Source organism: Ailuropoda melanoleuca, chromosome 11 (assembly GCF_002007445.2).
Source record: "Ailuropoda melanoleuca isolate Jingjing chromosome 11, ASM200744v2, whole genome shotgun sequence".
Lineage (NCBI taxonomy): Eukaryota > Metazoa > Chordata > Mammalia > Carnivora > Ursidae > Ailuropoda > Ailuropoda melanoleuca.
Genome location: NC_048228.1, coordinates 9,032,627 through 9,053,461, shown reverse-complemented (window position 1 = coordinate 9,053,461; position 20,835 = coordinate 9,032,627). Strand labels below are relative to the sequence as shown.

The 20,835-nt window shown below is 43.3% G+C and overlaps 1 protein-coding gene across 11 annotated transcripts in view; it reads right to left on the bottom strand.

Moving 5' to 3' along the window:
* VPS13D (vacuolar protein sorting 13 homolog D) overlaps nucleotides 1-20,835 on the bottom strand; it is a 240,856-nt gene that overhangs the window by 163,868 nt on the left and 56,153 nt on the right. For all 11 annotated transcript variants that reach the window (XM_034671220.1, XM_034671222.1, XM_034671224.1 and 8 more), the window contains 7 exons: nucleotides 16,776-16,998; nucleotides 11,612-11,822; nucleotides 9,327-9,498; nucleotides 9,044-9,156; nucleotides 6,374-6,586; nucleotides 2,921-3,183; nucleotides 1,442-1,575 (listed from right to left, as the gene is read on the bottom strand). In XM_034671220.1, coding sequence (XP_034527111.1) covers nucleotides 1,442-1,575; nucleotides 2,921-3,183; nucleotides 6,374-6,586; nucleotides 9,044-9,156; nucleotides 9,327-9,498; nucleotides 11,612-11,822; nucleotides 16,776-16,998 — 1,329 coding nt within the window. The remainder of the gene's footprint in view (nucleotides 1-1,441; nucleotides 1,576-2,920; nucleotides 3,184-6,373; nucleotides 6,587-9,043; nucleotides 9,157-9,326; nucleotides 9,499-11,611; nucleotides 11,823-16,775; nucleotides 16,999-20,835) is intronic.

Sequence of the window (20,835 nt, the reverse complement as noted above, 5' to 3'; positions counted from 1 at the left end):
AGAAAGCATTCATGTTGGTCTCCCTTGCTCCTTCCCCTTTTTTGAGGGGTGGGGGGTATTCTCTAGTACTCTTGGAAAACATGTGAAGCCAAGCTCCTTTACTATACTCAAAATCAATTCATTTGGCTTCCTTTATAAATTCTCCCCCAATGATGTACCAAGGCGGTGGGGGGGGGGGGGGGTCTTAAAATTCAGATCCAATTGTGCTGCCTGAGGAACAAGACTAAAAGGGATTTCCAGGAATCTCAAATATTTTGCCATATAGTTTTTCTAAGACTTTAGAGCAAAAAAAAGTTTCATTTTCCTTTTTTCTTTAGGGCCTTTTGCTACACCAAACTCAATTGTATCTGACAGTTCATTAATGAATCACCAACATTTTCCATTCAAAGCTGGTACTGGAGAGGCTTGGAAAGCAGAAGAACTACAATTTCATGATCAACTCACATCACACCAGCATGTAAATCCTTCCTCTGAAACTGAGGTTTCTTTACATGAGAGAAACAAATAATCAAGAAGTGAAATCTCTACAGGTTTTATTCAGCTATATCTGATGAGAGAGAAAAAAAAAGTGCCATATGCTGCTGACAGTGAAAATAAGTTTTGTTCATTCGACCTCTGAAATACCACTGGAACGAATAGGGCATGAAAAGTTCAATCATGAAGGGAAAGGAAATGATGAGTAACCTGGACCAAATATTCTAACATTATAACAAGAGGAACGTTAGCAGAGATCAGTGGATTAAGAACACTTGATAGAAATAATAATCTGCCTCATTTCTCCTTCCCTCTCCACAATCCCTGACTTTAAAAGAAACAGAGAAGTTTATATTTAATATTGCACAATGTAATTTTCAGGCTACAAAGGCCACTCCAATGCAAAGAATCTCCTTTGTGAGATTAAATTAGAGCCGCCAGCAGCACTATCAGAGACTCCCTCCATTAGGTTACGCATGCCTCTCCAGAGAGATCCTTTTACAGGTTAGATATTCCTAAAAGGATAATACATAAAATCCTTCACACCTTTTATAAACAAGTTTCCAAGACCACAAAGCCCTAGGTCTTCACAGAGACAACAACTCAACGCCGGGAAGGGGACTCGGGGAAATGAGGACCGCTTCCCCACCCTGACTAATTTGCCCAGGACTAGACCCACAGACATAGTACTGGGAACTGGAAGAGTCTCACTGAACTTCTTGAGGAAGGGACGATGTAAGAGCAAGAGGCCCAGTCCCTCAGCATATTTACAACCTGACGCTGGAGGACTGACTTCACATATAAGGATAACCTGGAAGATCTGGGGACAAAACAAAGAGAGGGGGCCAGAGTTCTCCAACTCCATTAATTATTTTCCCTAATGAAAGCTGAGGAGATAAATTCTCTTCCATATGCTTTTCTCTTAAGCCAAACATTAAGTATTTTAATCGACCCAGAGACTTCTTACCTCAATGCCAAACAAACTTCCTGAAAAGGGGCGATCGACAAATCGGGGCTTATAGGTGAGCACTGTGGTGCCTTTGAGAATAATGGCATTGGTATCGAAGCAGGACACATCTTCGACGACCACAAACTCCGTGCCTGGAAAGGACAGTATTGTCAATCAAGCCAAAGCTGGGAAGCTGGAAAGCACCAGGCTGTTGCAAACTAGGCAACTCATTTACATCGGCCGGGGGGGACATGAGCCAACAAGACCTGTTCTCCAGGATGTTTGTCGACACTCTGCTTCGCTGCCACCCTGAACAAATTCTCTGTATCTGGCCAGGCACAGCTGAGCCAAAAGAGCACTGCACAGGCAGAAAAGACTGGGAAGCAGTGTCTCTTCTCTCTTTAGAATGTATTTTTAAGGAGCGCCTGGGTGGCTCAGTTGGTTAAGTGTCTGCCTTCTGCTCAGGTCATGATCCTGGGGTTCTGGGACAGTCCCATGTCGGGCTCCCTGCTCAGCGGGGAGTCTGCTTCTCCCCCTCCCACGGCCCCCCGCCTCTGCTTGTGCTCTGGGGCTTGCTCTCTCAAATGAATAAATTAAAAAAAAAAAATCTTTGGTGTGTATTTTTAAGCTAAGTCTCCTGGGAGGACTATGGGATCTTCAGAAGCCCAGGAAATCAACCCTTCTCCAAGCAATGACCTGTTTAAAAATCCCGGAAATAGATACACGTCCTAATGCTGGTCGGGCAGTGAAAGGCACATCATCTACATAGCTATTCCAATTGTTTACAAAGAACATATACTAATTTAAAGTAGATTTTTTTGAAATTACTAAATGCATAGTTTTCTACTCATTTGTACATGGCAAATTTACTTTTCATTTTCATCAAAACCCATGTTTAGACTGAACTTTTGAAACTAAACCCATTTAATGTGCACTGCGCTGACCAGCTTCTTCCAAACCACTGAGCAGTAGTTGGGCTACATCACAAACACAATAAAAGATACACAAATACATACAGATCTACTAGGAGAGTTCGCTAGCTAACAAAAACCACAGTAAATCTGTTTGTAAAGGAACATATTCTTTTTGTAAAGAAAATAACAATCCCCTCACTTAATTTATCTTTAAACTGAGATTTTCACACATCAGATTTGCCTAAACTCAGTCAGGCACATCTGTTGGAGCACTGAAGATCAAATGGAAAATTGAAGCCAGATTTAACACTCGGGGAAAAAGACCACTGGCCAGGCAGTGCTCAAGCTGGGCATGTGCCATGGGCAGGCGGAGCAGAGGGCCCAGAACCCTGCAGCCTTGAGTGTGAGCCAGAAGTTCACACCAGAAAATGGAGGTCAGGAATTTCAACACTTGCTGATCTGTATGCAAATGTGTAAGTGCTCGCATCAAAATCCAGAGACGACAGAAAAATCATCCAAGAAGACACAGATTGAGCCTGACATGCAGACTGAGAATCGGGGACTCACACCTACATGTACTCACCTGTTACATTGACCTTGACCTCCAGGTGCCTTTCAGTGGACACAGGAAGGGAAGACCGCTTGGTAACTACTCCACTTTTCACAGTTTTGGGGACTACAGCAGATTCGCTGCTGGAGTTGCGGTGGCGAGAAGTAACATTAGTCTGTTTCTTAATATCGCTGGGAGTGTGAAGAAAATCATGGACTAACAGCAGCCAGTCAAATATGAGGAACACACGCAGATTGTTGAGAACGACTGTAAAACAGGACGAATCCTTCGTAGATCTGCAAGGGAAAAGATTTAACAAAAAAATAGAACAGGAAAGGAGAAATGTATTTTATTAAGTTGCAAGTGTATTACTCAGCTTGGGCAGGTGTTTTTCCGGTATTTTTTAAATTGACCACTCTGAGTATCAATAAACTCTGAACACTGGTTTAATAAGATATTCAGTGTATGTTTTCAAAAGCTAATCATATTTTTAGGCTATAAGAAAGCAGCATAGTGCCATCCAGCAGTTCTCAACCAGGAGTGATTCTGTTCCCCAGAAGACTTCTGGCAATGTCTGGAGACATCTGTGATTGTCACAACACAGGACGGGGGCGTGGTTTGCTATGGGCATCCAGTGGGCAGAGGCCAGGGATCCTACTAAACACCCCTTAACAGACAGGACAGCCCCACAACAAGAAGTATCTAACCTAAAACGTCAATCATGCCGAAGCTGAGAAATCCCGGTGCAGTAGAAAGAGCACAGGCTAAAATCCAGTCGCTTACAAGTTGTGTTATCTTGGATAAGTCGCCTACCTTCTCTGAGCCTGTTTCCTCACTTATAAAATGAGAAATATGAACGCTGTAAAAGACAATGCACCAGGCACGTAACAGGCGTGTGTTCAGTAAATGTCAGCTGCCTTCCCTACAGGCCACTTCAAGATCAGTGAGGCGCCCTTTCTTTGATGTTTGGGATCACTTCTTTACAAACACCAAATGTACACACTCGTACTAATTCTCCAGCTGGATCTGACCAGAGAGCCCAGATCTTTAGCCTGAGAAGGAGGACAAAGAGGATGACATTTATATGTGGGCATAACCCCAAGCACCCCAGAAGTGGAGTTGGGGGAGGGCGAGAAACAATAGTGGTTTTGTAGGCTCCATGACCCCGAATTCTCTATTTGAGGTGAAAAGCCACAGAGGACCCCAAGCCTAGTCTCAAACTCTGGTGAGGCTCTCCCAGAATATGAGTGGGCAGAGAAGGGTGGGACAGAGGCAAGTGGGCTCAGGACACCTTTAATGGTTTTCTGGGTTGACTTTGTTCTGTGACCTCAAAAGTGACTTTGGGGCCTCAGCTACTACCCGTACCTGGTTACCTCCCCTAAAAGGGGCTCCTATTCAGCGAAAGCGGATTCTGAGATGTTTTTAAGTCTGGCTTCTCTGGTCTCTTGTTTCTCCTAAACCTGGCTCACTGCCTCTGGAGAAAGGGCACAGTGATGCATGTCTCCCTCATACAGTCACAGCATTTTTCACAGAAACACTTTACTCTTTTGTATTAGAGAAAAAATGTTGCCCTCAGTAAAATTTTTCCACCCCATTTTGAACATAGATCGTCAGAGTTATTCACTAACTGAAAAGTCAAAGTATGTCTGATACCCTTTTCTGGAAAATATTTCAAGCCTTTAAACACTGTGAAGTGATTTATATTTGACACACATAATCCCAACAGAAGAGCAATTCTTCTTGAGACACAGAAAGCGTTCAAAAGTTCCAATCAAGAGAACATGTTAACCCCCTCTCACTCACAATGGCATATCTGTTCACAAGAGCCAAGGTAAGACTTTACTATTTGGCTCCAAGAAATTATACACCTCCGGTATAAACAGAGTAATATTTCAAGGCTCCTTGTGTATTAAAAGTATGATCGGTGAGACAACATCTAGCCGTTAGATTAAGAAGCTAGATCAATAATATAGCAAACCCAAAAAGAAATTGTTTCTGCAGAAGGACCAAATACAGGGAAGCCTCCTGCTCAGATAAACATCTTCAAATGAAAGAACCACAAATCACAGCCAGCTTAGCTTCTGACCACAGCCAGATGACTAGACACAAGTGGCCACACCTGAGGACTGTTCGAAGGGACATGGGCGCTGAGATCAGAGGACCTGGTGTGAGTCCTGGCCACTTGTCTCACCCACCGTGTGACTTTGGAGAGGTACTCAATGCCCTCCTAGCTTCTATTGCTGCACCTGTAAAATGGGGCAGAAGCCACCTGATTTGCAGATTTGCCAGGAGGATTTAAGTATGACAGTAGGGAGAGTGCCTGGCTCGTGGAAGGACTCAGTAAGAGGCAATGCGCATTCTCAATTCTGAACATCCAAAAAGTTCAGGCAAAGGTTTGACTGTCCACTTGGCTAGACTTCCTAAAGGCATATGGAGTGACCATGACCTCTCCCTAAAGGAAATCTCAACCCTGAGAACTCACTGTGCAGCACACTGAAATATATTAAGTAAAATCAAGTATATGAACACAAGAAAAATTTTGATCTTTTTTTCTCCATGAGGTTTTTCCCAGTCTTTTTACTTACTAGTTTTTATTTACAGCATATCTGATAACATTAAGCACTAACGGAATAGAACTGACATTGCTTCCAAAGGTCTCTTTTTGGATTTGCATTGGAGGATTTTGGATCAAACCTATTTTTTCAGTTTTCAGGTCTATCCTCACTTACCTGTAAAATCTTACAGTAGTATATCATAAAACAACACCAGCTACATCAGTAATAATCGTAAGAGCTATCCTCTGTGCCAAGCAACAGGCCAGAATTACTTATTTAATTACTGCCTTCACCCTGTGAGGTGGGTACAGTCATCCTCTTCTATCTTACAGAGGAGAAAATTGCAGGCCAAAGTGGTTGAACTTGTCCTAGGACACACAGCTAGAAAGTGGTTGATCAAGGTTTTGAGCCCAGATCTGTACGATTCCAAAACATACACTCATTATACTCACACCACTTCCTAGCATAATACTGGGAAGGAAAACATAATCTAGTCCAAAGAGGCTAAAGCCCTTTTAAATGGAGAAGCGGGTTAGCAAGACATGCGTAGATAAATCAATAAAGTCAAAACCACCTTCCTTCCTATAATTTCTACAGACCAAACGTCCTCTTTCTTCTTAAACAAGAATCATTTCTTCCTTCCTCAATTTGCTTTACATATTAGAACAGAGATGAGACATTGATTTTAAGACTCTGGGCTCATCCTAAACTTTTGTTTTTAAGCAACAGAGACATCTTTTGGCCAATAAATGCAACTGCAAGGTGACAGGAACACTCAATTATGTGAGCTGCACCGGCGAGCCATTCTCTAGTTATCTTTCAGTGACTCCTCGGTCCTGGGATGTTCTAAAGCTGACAGAGCCCTGGCCCACTGGCCACAAAAGGAAATTTCTTGATAAAGAAATGGACAGTCAGGGTCTGGATCCACTACCTGAAATGCAGTTCCATCTGAATGGATCCTTGGGTCGTGCTGCTGTTCCTGGAAGGCTGAAAAATACAGCTGAATACGTTTGTCATGCCAGGACTGGCCTTCTGCCCGGCATAGCGGGTGTCGAAAGCCATCATGGAATGGGAAACCAAGTTAATGGACTTGGTTTGGTTGGAAAAGCTTTCATAGAGCAGTTTACATTTTTTGAAGTCGAATCTAAAAGGGAGAAAACAGATGGGATATTAAACTCTTCCATTTCACAAAATCATCTAAGTTCAAGACAACAGAACAAAATCATAAGTATACCTGAGCTTTATGAAGGAGAATAACTTTCACTGATTTTGTTAACAGACTCCTCAAAAAGGATTTAGAGCCATTGTGCCCTGCCTCTTACTTTTCAGTTCCAGGAAGATGCTCTTGTCCACAGGAACTCCATGAGGAATAACGTTACCTACTATATCTGGGTGCATTAGCATTCTCGTTTCTCATCTCAAGTCTGAGAAGGCTGTACAGGTGTAACAGTCCCCGAGGGATGGCAAGGGTCCCGTTAGACTTTCATCTGTCAACTCCTAGCCTGCCTGCAGGATTCTCTCTCCAGAGACTGCCAAATTTTTATTTAACCACTATAGCTTCCTGGAAACAACCAGAACAAATAATACTCTTCATATAGAGAAATAATGTAACTGATCCATCAAGAGGAAGTACATTTGATGCTGCCTTTTTTTTAATAACAGAGAAAGCTGCAATGTGCAATTCATCGTTTATTCAGTACCACCATGACATTCCATACAGAATTATTTCATTTTGTAAAAAACTAAGAGCATAGCTAGTCATCAGGAAAAAAGATGCTGGCTTGCAAGATAATCTGGGACCCAAGCTTCATTATACCATTTATTCAACTGAGTTAGACATAGGCCAGGATGTATTCTCGAGGTAAAGACAAAGAAGAAGAAGAAGAAAGAAGAAGGAAGAAGAAGGAAGAAGAAGGAAGAAGAAGGAAGAAGAAGGAAGAAGGAAGAAGGAAGAAGAAGAAGGAAGAAGAAGAAAAAAAAGATTATTTCCATAGGGAAATTTCTAGACTTTGAAGTCCTGTTTTCAAATACTGAACCACTTTTCCTGCCATGTGACTTTACCCTAGGTAAAAATTCCATCTGGAAAATAGAAGTCATATCTGCCCAATCTCACATGATTGTCAAGAGATCAAAATGAAAAGGTGATCAGGTGTGAAAACACAATGCAATCTTCAAAGTTCCACACCAGTCATGACAAATTCTTGGTCCGCCCAGACCACGTAAGTGATACACTCAGTGAGTCACCAGGCAACACACGCCCTGTCTCAAGGCAGCCCAAGAAGCTCCTCAGCGAACATATGGGCACGTAGTCAAAGCTTTCAACTTCTCAAAAGAGGCTGAAATCCAAATTTTCTATGTGACGTCCCCCAATTTGTAAATGTTGGCTGGGGAGGCAGTCAGCAGGGCCGCTCCCCGATTAGACAGACTCCCCCCAGCCCATACTTCTGACCCCTCTGCACTCTGTGGGGCTGTGCTCTGACTCCATGAGTGGGGTGGCACATTTGGGCCATTCAAGACCACTGCAGGACCCCTGGCTTTCTCACTGGCACATCGAGACGCCGGTTGCTCTCTCAGCCACGGTGACCGCAGCCACAGAGCAGCCTGACGGCCACCATGGACACACGGCATCAGTGTCTGCACGTCTGTCACCTCCTTTTTGCCCCCCACCCCCACCATGTCAGTTTTTATTTATTACTACTTTTTAAGCTGTTGATGACATAGCACGGCAGCAAGATTACATTAGGAATGTATTATAATAAGACTTTTTCCACTGAAGCCTTACACCTTCCTACACCCCAGGCTCTTTGGAATGCTTCCCCCTTTCCTTGCACCTGAAGTACAACCGTGGTGGCTCTGTCTCTCCCCGTACACATGCAGATACCGCATTATGTTAAAGGTATGTTCTACGGACATCATTAGCAGCATTACGAGCTCTCCCTAACTGTGGTGCTAGAATCCAGTACGTGTAAAACACCAGTAGATTCGGAGCGGGGAGGGGGATAGGGGAAGGGGAGCGGGAGGTACAGGCTTCCAGGTGTGGAATGCATTAGTCACGATGATCGAGAGCACAACACAAGGAATACAGTCATGGTATTCTAACAGTGTCCTGTGGTGACGGATGGCGGCTGCACTCGTGGTGAGCACAGCAAAATGCACAAGGAAGCTGAATCACTATGTTGTACACGTGAAACTAACGTAACGCTGTGTGTCAACTATACAATTTTTCTAAACAGTGCTGACATAAAAACAAAAAAAAGAAAAAAAAAGAAATAAAAAACCAACACCAGTAGATTCTTAGGAAAGTTTTGCATAATATCTGCAGCTCTTTCAAATGCATCGGTTTCAGCACCAGGTGTGGTGGCCACTGAAACATCCTAATAACCTGTCTTTACTGACAAAGCAATGAATTTAAACTTTGAAAAAGCACCATGTAGACCAACCAAAAAGCACTGTGCAGACCACCTCGAGTCGTGAACCACCACTCTGCAACCTCTGCTCTACGCTAAAGCGGATTCCGATAAAGCGAAATACGTGTTCTGTTTGGGATACTGTCACTGTCACGTCAGCCGCTAGGCGTAAACCAGCACTGTGAAAGTCATACCTGGCTAAGGACCCAGTACTTTCTTTTCCTTTTGGATCTTTCAGCTCCAGACTTACATTCACCATATCGATGAGGAAGCACATGCACGTGTACACTTCTCCACTGAGAATAGTCTGCAAGAGGAAAATGCCAATCTGAAAAGGGGGTTAATATGTCAAGACAGTAATTTGCTTGTTGCTCCATCTTCTCTTCGCAGGTGAGCTGGAGGGATCCACGCACAAGGTGGCCATCAGCTGGGACGGCAAGAGTTAAGAGTTATGGGGCAGCACGAGGTCTCACTCACGTGAATTCTTGGGTCTTGTAAATCATAAGGCCGCATAAATTCCTCAATGGGCTCTCCGAGGTTGTTCTCCAATAAACCACGAATCAGCTTGTATTTGTACAAATCCAGGGAGCAGTGGACTGAGGAGAGATTGCCATGAATAGATATGTCTGGCACCGTATGACTTATTTCTCTGAGGAAAGAAAAAAAAGTCACTTTGGCAAACAAATCAGCAACTTAACACCGACAAAGTTCACACCCGGACGTAAGGAAGAGTTAAATGTACCCGCCTACGTTATCCATCAGTTCATTCCTAACTTCCAGTAATAAAAATTTCATGTGGCCCAAAATGCAGCATATGAGCACAACTATGTGTCCTGCTTCGGCTACAAAAAGCCCCTTTTTTCTCGAAATATGCATTTATAAAGTCCCCAAATCAGAGTTGGCTAAGTAATCTATTAATAAGGAAAAATCTCATGAGACCCAGAAAGAGCTTAAACATTACCATTGGGGAGGCAATAAAGAAATGGCAATCTCTACATTTAACTCTTCAGCTCTCATGTTAACTAAAGGCGGACACCAATGTTTCACACGGAGACCAGATGGGACGTCAGGATAAAAGGTGAATCTGTTACTTGTCTCTGCTGAGATGGGCGGGAGTAGGACTGAGATGCCCGGGTCAGGGGGTGGTATACTTCATCTGCACACGGAAGAGCTTTTCCCCCCCACCCTCCCGGGGAGAAGTGGGCACCGTGGCTCCTGCAGACACCATGCTCTGAGCATGTAAAGTAGAGGACAGGGATGGAAAGTAGAAGAATGTAAAAAATTACTCTGTCTGCAGAGCAAAACCTATATATGATCAAGAAAAGAAAGCAGTGATGCAAGCCACACGAGAAAAGCTGGGAAGGACTACCCGGCGCCCTCTCAGCTTCCTGTTTCTGGGGTGCAAGCAGCTAAGAGGGTATCTCGTACTGAGTCATCACCGCCTATCGGGGCTAACAGTATAATCACCGCACATAAACAGTGATGGAAGCGAAGCGGGTCAAGTTTACATAGTTAGAGTAACAAAGCACATTTTTGGGGGGAAAGCATTACTTGAAAAGAAAACAAAGTGTTCCATTTCTAAATAATGAAGCTCCTCCTAAGATTGCTAGGCCAGTAAAACCAGAGAGCGCCCATGCCAAGCATAACTGAGCGCCAGCCAGGGAGCACTCGAATAACAAGTAAGAATGAAATGCAAAAATCCCAGAGAGAGCAGCTACACAGTGTCGCTAATGCAGGGAGAAACAAAAAAGTGGCATTAAATGGCTCGCCCAAACCTCAGAACCACGAAGGGAGTGGCCAAAGACGGATTAAAATCGCACTCCCCACAAGTAACAAGACTGCTTGTCAAAATGCTGCAAAGGAGAACGTCTTTCATGACTTGACAGCCACGGCCGTCTCTGCCTATAGTTAAAATGCAAGCGTTGCTGCCTTCTCCAAAATGAATGCCCCAAATGGACAGCCATCGTGCATGGGGCACAGCAGCTCCCAGCCGGGCGCATGGGCCAGGCCAGCATGAGCACCGCCAGGGGACCTTGCTCACATCACCCGAGGCTCGGCCCTGAGACTCAGGTTCTGGTGGTCTCAGGTGAGGTCTGGGAACATTTATATTTAAGATGTTTCCCGGACGATCCCATGGAAGTAATGACAACTGAAGCAATGCTCTAAACTGCAGAAATGTGTTTGAGGCCAATGAAAAGGTAAATTAGAGTCAGCTCATTGCCTTTATGGAGTACTTTCAGATTGCTTAATGGAGCAAAAATGGGCAGAACTGCATCTCAACAGTTATTCTGATTAAATGGAGCTCCAGGGTAAGTAGCAACACCAGGTCCAGAATCTATTGTGCTTGGAAAATATAAGCCAATGTCACCTCTTCCAAAATACGTTCCCTGTCATCACCACCTCCCTACGTCCACCAAAAGCCATGCTACATTCATGCCCCTTCCTCTTGGTTTCCAAGGCCTTAGGGGCAATCCTGTAACACAGTTTATAACACTGAGTCAAACTCTAAATTAGAATCACCTTCTAATTTGCCTTCTGATATCCCTATATCAACACAACATAAACTCCATAAAGGCAGAAGGTTTTTCTTCCCAACACAGTAGACCTCACATCTAGTATACACCTGGGACTCCATAAATATTTGCTACATAGAAGAAATAAGTGAACACCTATTCTCTTCCAGACTTACCTTCACAGCACTGATTTCCAAGTTATTAAGATTATACCTACAACAGATAATTATCCAGATATAAACCACTCACTTGTCCAAGTTCCTTTCCACCTGCAATTTCAGCTGACAAGGCTCAGTTAGGAGACTCCCTCCCGTCTGCCGCACGAAATAGGAAGGGAATACCAGATCTCCACTGCTGTCGTCTGAGGCCTTAGAATACTCTCGTGGACGTCTCTCTGCAGCAAAGATGTCCATGTCTTGTAGATCCACGACAATGCAATCCAGCAGGCAGACACGGTCTTCTACGCGCACCCAACGAAAGAAAGAGAATGAAGAAAATAAGACCCGGAAAGCACCGGCTCCGAACACAACTAAAAAACTAAACAAAGTTCATTCTGTCTTTGGAAAATGTTCAGAACTGTCTGCTTCAAAAACCTGAGCGTTCAAAAGTCTCCACTCTGGCACCAAGGCCTCCCTATGCGATGATCCCTGCACTAGACACTTCCTGTCCACTCCCCTTCCACGTCACCCACATGCTACTGTCCTGAGACACAAGCTGAGCCTAAAGGATTTATGACCGACATGATTGGACAGCCATCCCTCCCAAGGATATCCTACAGGGGTCTCATGTAGAGAGGATGCAACCCAAAGGCTTACAAAGTTTTCCAGCACCAAAATTCTTTTCTTAAACAAATATGTCATCATTTCCGCTACGACTGATCTCATCCAAACCACCATCATTCTGCCTGGCCCCCCAGAAACTCCCCTCCAATATACCTACACCATTCTCTTCTGGCCCTCACAAAACCATTCTGCCCGCAAAATACCTGAGTAATCCTTAAAAAAATAAATGAGACCATAACATTCTCTTCCTTCTATGCTTAATGATTATGCTTAATCCAAAGTTGTTTCTGTAAAACTCCCCCTAAATCCTCATAAAACCCTGCATAAGCCCACTGCCTACTTTTCCAACCTCATCTGGAGCCATTCTCCACCCTGCTCCTGAAGCCTCAGGCTCACTGGCCTTTATCTCCCAAAACTTCCAAGCCCTTCACTATCTGAACAGCCTTACCTATGACATCACCCTCCCCTCTCAATCTCAACTGGGTCCTCTCTGTTCTTTCTCCTGCACCATTCTGTCTTTCCTAGAACATCTCAGTATGTCCGCATTTAGAGGCCTGCTTGGTGACCCTCTCATCTTCTACGCAGAGTGGCAGGAGCCGTGTCTAATAGCAAACTAATATCCAGCAGAGCCAGATATCACATCAGCATTCAGCCCGCACTACATACATCAGTTCTTCAGACTTAAAGTTCATTTGTGCAAATATGTTTAAAACACCTATTCTGTGCCAGCTACTTTTCTAAGTCCAGGACACTATTCTAGGATACAGCAGTGAACAAAACATACAAATATCTTTTCCACCATGAAGCTTATATTCTAATATAAAATTGTAAATTTATAAATTCCCCACTAAATTAATGTATTTCTTTAATATAATTCCAGTCAAAATCCCAAAGAGAATTTTTGAGGTGGGGGGGAGCAGAACTTGACAAAATAATCCTTAAGTTATTTTAAAAAATAATTAAGGGTATTCATCCCATGAGATGATAAAACATGGGGTAGGGGTTTCTGAGTGTGTTACTGGAAGCGGAACATACAGAGGAAAGTAACAATGGATCTAGCTACATGGAAATTAAAGAGTTCTACAAGACAAAAACAGCATGAATAAAAAGGGCAAAGGAGAAACTGGAAAAAAAATTGCAATATATTTGACAGATAATAGGGAAATGGCCCCTCTTTATAGAGATTTGAAAATCTGTAAGAAAAGAATACGCAAGTAGGAAAACTGGCAAGGAACGTGACAGGCAATTCACTACAAAAAGAAAATCATCCCAGTATGTATATGAAAATATATCCAACCTCATTAGGATCTAATAAACGCACATTAAAACACACACACACACACACACACACACACACACACTAAATAAAATAAGTAAATAAATGAAGCCGTTCTTTATTTTTTACTATTTTGATAAATACGTGGAAGAGACAGAAGTGGAACTGATCTGGTAGAATGGGGTGGGGGGAGGTATAAAGGGCTTCAGAGACTCCCTGGGTCATCATGGAACCCTAAGGATACACATAGAAGTTTGAAAACCACTACTTTAATCGCCTCTTAATCATAAACAAAGAAATTCCAGAAACAGCAAACAGGAAGGAGAAATACCATTTGGAGAGAGATCTTTCCATCGACCTCTAAAACATCCCAAATCCCTTCTCACAGGCATCCGCCCACACAGAAGGCTGGCCCTCCTCCTACTCCTCACTGTCCTCACAGCAACAGCAGGAGGTAGCAAGTGTCGGGTGGCACCATGCGCACCCCCTCCACGCTCCAAACGCGTTACGTATAGAGACTGGTAAACAGTATCACGTAGATGAAGGATTCAGCTCTGGGGTCAAACTGCCTGAGTTCATAGTCCAACTCTGCCACTATCCAGGGCAGGTTAAGCTACTTGATCTCTCTCCCTGTGTAAGATGAGGATAAAAATAAGACTCCACAGGGGTCCTATGGGGTGAAATGCAATGATTTATGGAACAACGTGTCATGATATCTGGCACACAATAAGTGTTCAACAACCAGCACTGTGACGATGATTAGGATAATCTCATTTATTTAATCATCAATCCAACCATAAGCCGCTTTCCTGTCACCTCTAGGACCACAAGGGACCACAGGGAGTAGAACCTAGTACTATCAGTTCTTGCATAGACCAAGACATGCACCAGCCTTCTTAGTGAGGGTCCCACATCTCTCAAAGCCTGATCACACCGGACTGATTTTTGTGGCGAATCACCTTCTGTTCCCCTCTCTGACTGCTGGAGCACCACCTCACTTATCCCATCCATCACCTACCCAGAATACATTTAAAAACCAAAAGGCCAGGGGTGCCTAGCTGGCTCAGTCAGAGCAGCATGCAACTCTTGATCCTGGGGTCCTGAGTTCAAGCCCCACATTGGGTGTAGAGATAACTTAAAAAAAAAAACTAGTGGCTCCTGGGTGGCTCAGTTAGTTAAGCGTCTGACTCTTGATTTTGGCTCAGGTCATGATCTCAGGGTCATGAGATCAAGTCCCAAGTCAGGCTCCGTGCTGGGGATGGAGCCCACTTAAATAAAATAAAATAAAATAAAAAAGGATTAAAAAATAAAACTAAATTTAAAACAGATAGAAGGCCAGACTATATCAAAAGAAAAAGCTTCTGCACAGCAAAGGAAACAACAAAACTAAAAGGAAACCTACTGAATGGGAGAAGATATTGCAAAAAACATATTTGATAAAGGGTTAGTATAAGAACTTACACAACTCAACACCAAAAAAACCCCAAATAATCCAATTTAAAGATGGGCAGAAGACACAAACTGACACTTCTCCAAAGCAGACATCCAGATGGCCAAAAGACACATGAAAAGATGCTCAACATCACTCATCATCAGGAAATGCAAATCAAAACTACAATGAGATACCACCTCATGCCTGTCAGAATGGTTAAAATCAACAACACAGGAAATAACGGGTGTTGATGAGGATGCAGAGAAAGGGGAACCCTCTTCCACTGCTGGTGGGAATCCAAACTGGTGCAGCCACTCGGGAAACATTATGGAGGTTCCTCAAAAAATTAAAAATAGAACTACCCCATGATCCAGTCATCACGCTACTGGGTATTTATCCCAAAATACAAAAACACTAATTCAAAGGGATACATGCACCTACTGTTTATAGCAGTATTTGCAATAGCCAAATTATGGTAGCAGTCCAAGTATCCATCAACTGATGAAATGGATAAAGAGGGTGGCTCAGTCGGTTAAGCGTCTGCCTTCAGCTCAGGTCATCATCCCAGGGTCCTGGGATCGAGCCTCACATTGGGCTCCCTGCTCAGTGGGGAGTCTGCTTCTCCCTCTCCGTCTGCTGCTCCCCCTGCTTGTGCATGCGCACGTGCTCTCTCTCTCTCTCTCACACGCAAAAATAAGTAAATAAAATCTTCAAAAAAAAAAAAGAGGTTGTGTATATATATATGTATAATGGAACATTACTCAGCCATAAAAAAGAATGAAACCTTCCCATTTGCAACAACATGGATGCAACTGGAGAGTACTACGCTCAGTGAAATAAGTAATAAGTAGAGAAAGACAAATACCATATGCTCTCACTCATGTGTGGAATTTAAGAAACAAAACAAGCAAAGGAAACAAGAGAGCGCAAGCGAGAGACAAGCCAAGGACCAGACTCTTAACCACAGAGAACAAACTGATGGTTCTCAGAAGGGAGGTGGAAGGGGGATGGGTGAAACAGGATGGGGATTAAGAAGAGCACTTGTCGTGGTGAGCACAGGGTGATTGTGAAGTGCTGAATCACTGTACTGTACACCTGAAACTATTATAACACTCCATGTTAACATACTGGAATTAAAATAAAATTAAAAATTTAATTTAATTTAATTAAAAAAATCCAAAAGGCCAAAATCAGGCTCTCATCCAGAATGACTAATTCTTAAATTCTAGAGAAAAGCACCAATAACTGGATGGTTCCTGTCTTTGCAAAATTGTTACTTATAATATCTCTGCTGTTGGGGCGCCTGGGTGGCACAGCGGTTAAGCGTCTGCCTTCGGCTCAGGGCGTGATCCCGGCGTTATGGGATCGAGCCCCACATCAGGCTCCTCCACTATGAGCCTGCTTCTTCCTCTCCCACTTCCCCTGCTTGTGTTCACTCTCTCGCTGGCTGTCTCTATCTCTGTCAAATAAATAAATAAAATCTTTAAAAAAAAAAAAAATCTCTGCTGTAACCTAATTCACACTAATATTTTTTAAGAGTTCTTTGCTTTTAGAATTAAATAGAATAATACTTAAGTAGAAAATGGATAGTGTCTGGACAGTGACTTGCAAGGATGTGTCTAAGGATGCAGGAATCATTCTAGTTATACTAATACCATCTTGTGGCAACACCCTGACCTAAAGGAAAAAGTCCTAAGAGACCATGTAAATCCCTGTATTCACACTGTGTCTTGCTAATTTAACTGTATTTTAGAAGTCACTCACTGCTAAAATCTATATCCTAAGACTCTGAAGCTTTCTAAAACAATATCAAAATCAGATTATCACTACAGACCCACTACCACTCTGATGCACCCCTGAGGCACTTGCCACAGTCTCATGAACTCCCCACCTTCGCCACGCGGCTCCTTTCTCCCCTTTTACCTGGACTACTGGCAACCTGGCTGGCGGAGGGCGCGGCTTGCTGCCCTTGCTGCTTGGTCGAGGTACTCAGCACAGACTCACTCCTCAGGCTGCCTAGACTCATTCCAGCAGGAGGCATCATGAACAACCCCTCGGAATGCGTTCCCTTCGGGTCCTCTGTGCTGGTCATTTTTCTCATACTGTGTCTGGGGGTACCCGTTGGGGAAGATGAAGGCACAGATTCCTGGGAAGAAACAAAATAAAACTAGAAGGCAGGAATGGGGGTGATGGTATCTTTACTTTGCTGGAAGTCTTATGCCAGTCCCTGGGCTCTTCAAAGACTCTATGACACTTGGCACTTCCCAAGGCCCCCAAATCCCATAAACAAAAGGGTAACAGGGTCATGACATTTCCTGTCACATGTAATTACTTGCAGAGATGTTACTTATAATTCAATACCTGTTGAACACTACAGCAACCTTGCAGGAATACATTATCTGTTGGCTTAAGACGCTAACTGTTGTTGGTTTAGTCTAGGTCAAACACAGTGAAAGCAGACCTCTTGGCCCTACAATATGTGCTGTGGCTCTGTGGAGGGGAGGAGCTTATTATTCTGAGACTGTATCTACAGCAATATGGTTCCAAAGGAATGAAGCCATGGGAGCGTGTCTGCACCTCCTGGAAGTCGCTCCTTCCGGGCTTACGTCTCTCATCTCTTTAAGAAACTGTGCAAATGAAAACAATGGAAAATGTAGGAGGCTGGCCATTCCTATTATGTTTCTGTTCAAGGGCATAAAAATTAAGGGCAAATCCGGAGTACCATAAATTCTGTAATTCTACTGAAAACACTACATGTTTTTCTTACATACTTAGTACCTTCAGTTCGTTGCTAACAGGAGAAATCCTCTTCACCCAAATGATTCCATAACCGACTTTTAAACTTCACCCAAGCCCCTGTGCTGTGGGGGCCACGGACCCACCTTCACAGGCACGGTGGGGGCAAGGGCAGGATTTCCTGCCCATGCTGCCTGTGTGTTCACTATCTCAGCATTTGAAAAGGAGATGGTAATACTGTTCTCCTTCCCAGTTATCTTGAGTACAGTGATTTACAAGTAACGGGGGGGGGGGGCGGGAACCAACTAAAAAACAGTTCTTACTTGCCGCATTTGGGGGGGGGAAGGCAAATTGCTACTACGTAAATGCTCTTATTTAAAATTTCGACAGTAAAACCCTTCCCCCTTGCCTAGTTTATTTAAACTCTAGAGAGTAGTTGTTGCTCTTTCGCTTGATTCATCTCTACATCCTCTCTCCAGTTGCTTTAAATAAATCAATGGCTTGAGGAATTAACTCAAAGCTTTTGAAAGGCTGACTTAGAAATTATGGTCTAAGCGTGAGTTACGGTTGAGAAGAATGAAAGTAAAAGCATATGTAAAAAAATCCAAGCCTGCACTCATTAAGACATGGATTTGTGTAAAACAATCCCAAACACACTGGAGTCAGGGGAACTCAAAGGCAAATAACCCCTCCGTGAGCTTTGATTTCAGGATTACTTCCTGTTCTTTAACCACTGGAATGCATACTAGACAAACCTCACACATGCAAATACATTAAAGGGAAAATGTAAATGCAAAGTGATGTTTGGTGAAGAACGCAAGTCTTCACTTTATGTAGGCCCAGATCAACCGCGCTGACTCTGCCATTGGAGAGGTGAGCTCCGCAGAGAGGTTTATCTGATTACAAAGCCTTTACCAGGTGACACACTCCAAGCAGCCCTTATGGAATTCTACAGAACAATCACTGGCACATAACAAGATAAAAGTTTTTCTAGGATTTAAGGAAATCAGATGATCAAGAAATTACTGCCTAGAGCCAAAAAACCAAAAGAAATTTCCTTTATTGGTCCTTAAGAAAGCCTTTCTCTCTACACAGGAGGGAAGTGACTCAGCAAAGGGACAAAAAGGTGATAAGCAGGCTTTCCCAAGTATGTGGTGCCTAAAGAGTTAGTTTTTGAAAGGTTTTCTTTTTAAAGAAATGAATGTGAATCGACTGCTGAATCCCATAAGGTTTTTCGGAATAACCAGGAGGCAAAAAGTATATTTATACCTTGAAGAAAAAGCGATCCTTGTACGCATTGCCGCTTAAAATCAAACCCTCAAAAACAAACACAGGAAAAGTCTTTGATTAAAATGCTACAGACTGCGTGCTGTTATTTGGCTTATTTAACAAAGCAGAAACTCATGCGCAAAAATTTCTTCAAATACTTTGGCAATTCTTTAGAGGCTATCTTCTGAGTTAGCTCATGAGCCCATATATAGATATGACTGATACAGAACACCAGTCCTTTACCTTTTTAGGAAGGATAGAGAAACAAAAATGGTATCATTCGACCTGATGACCCATTCTGGTTCTAGCTGATCTCTTCCTAAAAAATCTAGTTCTCAAAACAAAGATTTACCACAAACACAGATACCCTGTAGAGCTTACTGTCGGCTCAAAAGATTGCTCCAGAGGAGGGATTCAGCTCTCCCTCGGGCAGAGCTGGAATGAGATTTTGGAACAAAGTGTACCAAGGTGATGGTGAGGAAACCTTCATATGCAAACAGAAGTTCTGACACATTTGTTTAATATCTAGTCCTGCTGGGGAGCCTGGGTGGCTCAGCCAGTTAAGCATCTGCCTTCGGCTCAGGTCATGATGCTGGGGTCCTGGGATCAAGCTCCGAGTGGGGAGTTTGCTTCTCCCTTTCTCTCCACTGCTCCCACCACTCATGTGCTCTCTCTCTGCTCTCTCTCTCTCTCAAGTAATAAAATCTTTAAAAAAAAAAAAAAAAAAAGCTAGTCATGTTAACTATAAATACATCATACTAAGGAAATTTCAGAAGCGAGAACTTTTAGCAGTTACAATCTTTCTTTTCACAAATGGATCTTTCTTTTATGTTCTTTAAGACTCTGGTCAGTGATCAGCAAAATGCTTCTCTCTCAACTGTGAAAACAGACTTTCTTCGTTAAGACCCAGGTTACCAGTGCTCTACTAGGCCTGCTGTGAAAGAGCAGCGGACACTGATTTTATTCTTACTCCCTTAAAAATCATACCTAAGTGGAAGCCTACGTGTCCCTATCAAAGCAGGGAAGGCCTATCATTCCCACAGGAGGGCTTTCCATAGCGAGGTCAAGAAGCAAGTTCTCAAGCACTAGTTCTGCCTGAAGGCCTGTCTACGAAGCTATGAGGTGGTGGCACTCTGCCCCCCAGTGCTGAGCACTGCTGCTCTGGTGCCACCCTCTGCTGGGATCACTGCATCTGGTTTCTTTGAGCGACTACAAGTGAGGTGATACATGGACAACCCGCCCCTCAACCCCTTGTCCAAACGTCCTCGCTCTAGTCTGAACCCAAGTAACCCAAGTAACCTGACACACAAACATGGGGGCCACATTCCCGCTGTCTGTCCGCACCCTTCTTACTCTACCCACTCCCACTTGCTGAATCAAATATTTTCAGCTCGGGATGTGTAGCTCTGTAAGAGTGAGTAAATGGATGAGTGAGAAATAAAACAAATGAAGAAAAATATGGAGGAGACAGTAATTTGAAAATAATAATATTATTTGGGTTTAGGCATTACCAACAATATAGTCTCCTGTTACTTTCTGAACCAAGCTGAGGTCCTTGGCAAAGTCTTGGTAAGAACTAGCACCCTCCTCACACTTTCTCAATTTCTTTTCTTTCTACACCTAGAGAGGCAAACACTAACTGCTCAAATTTGTATCTTTCCTGTGATCATTTTTGGAGTTCTTCCCTCGAAATTATTTTAATGAACTCAGCCACACCCTTTAGAAAATTCCAAAGACCTACAGCTATGCAGGCCAGGACCCATAAGGCACATCGCGGGGACAGCCCTCCCCAGTTAACTCTCCCCACACAGACTTAACCCTAATAGTGGGAGGTGAAGGCATAGCACAGTTAAGAGTATGGAAGGCAGACATGCCAAGTCTGGGGCCCATGCTGTACTTGTGACTAGCTGTATTATCCAAAACGAATGACCTACCCTACCTTAGTCTCAATATCTTTAGCTTGAAAAATGGGGTTAAT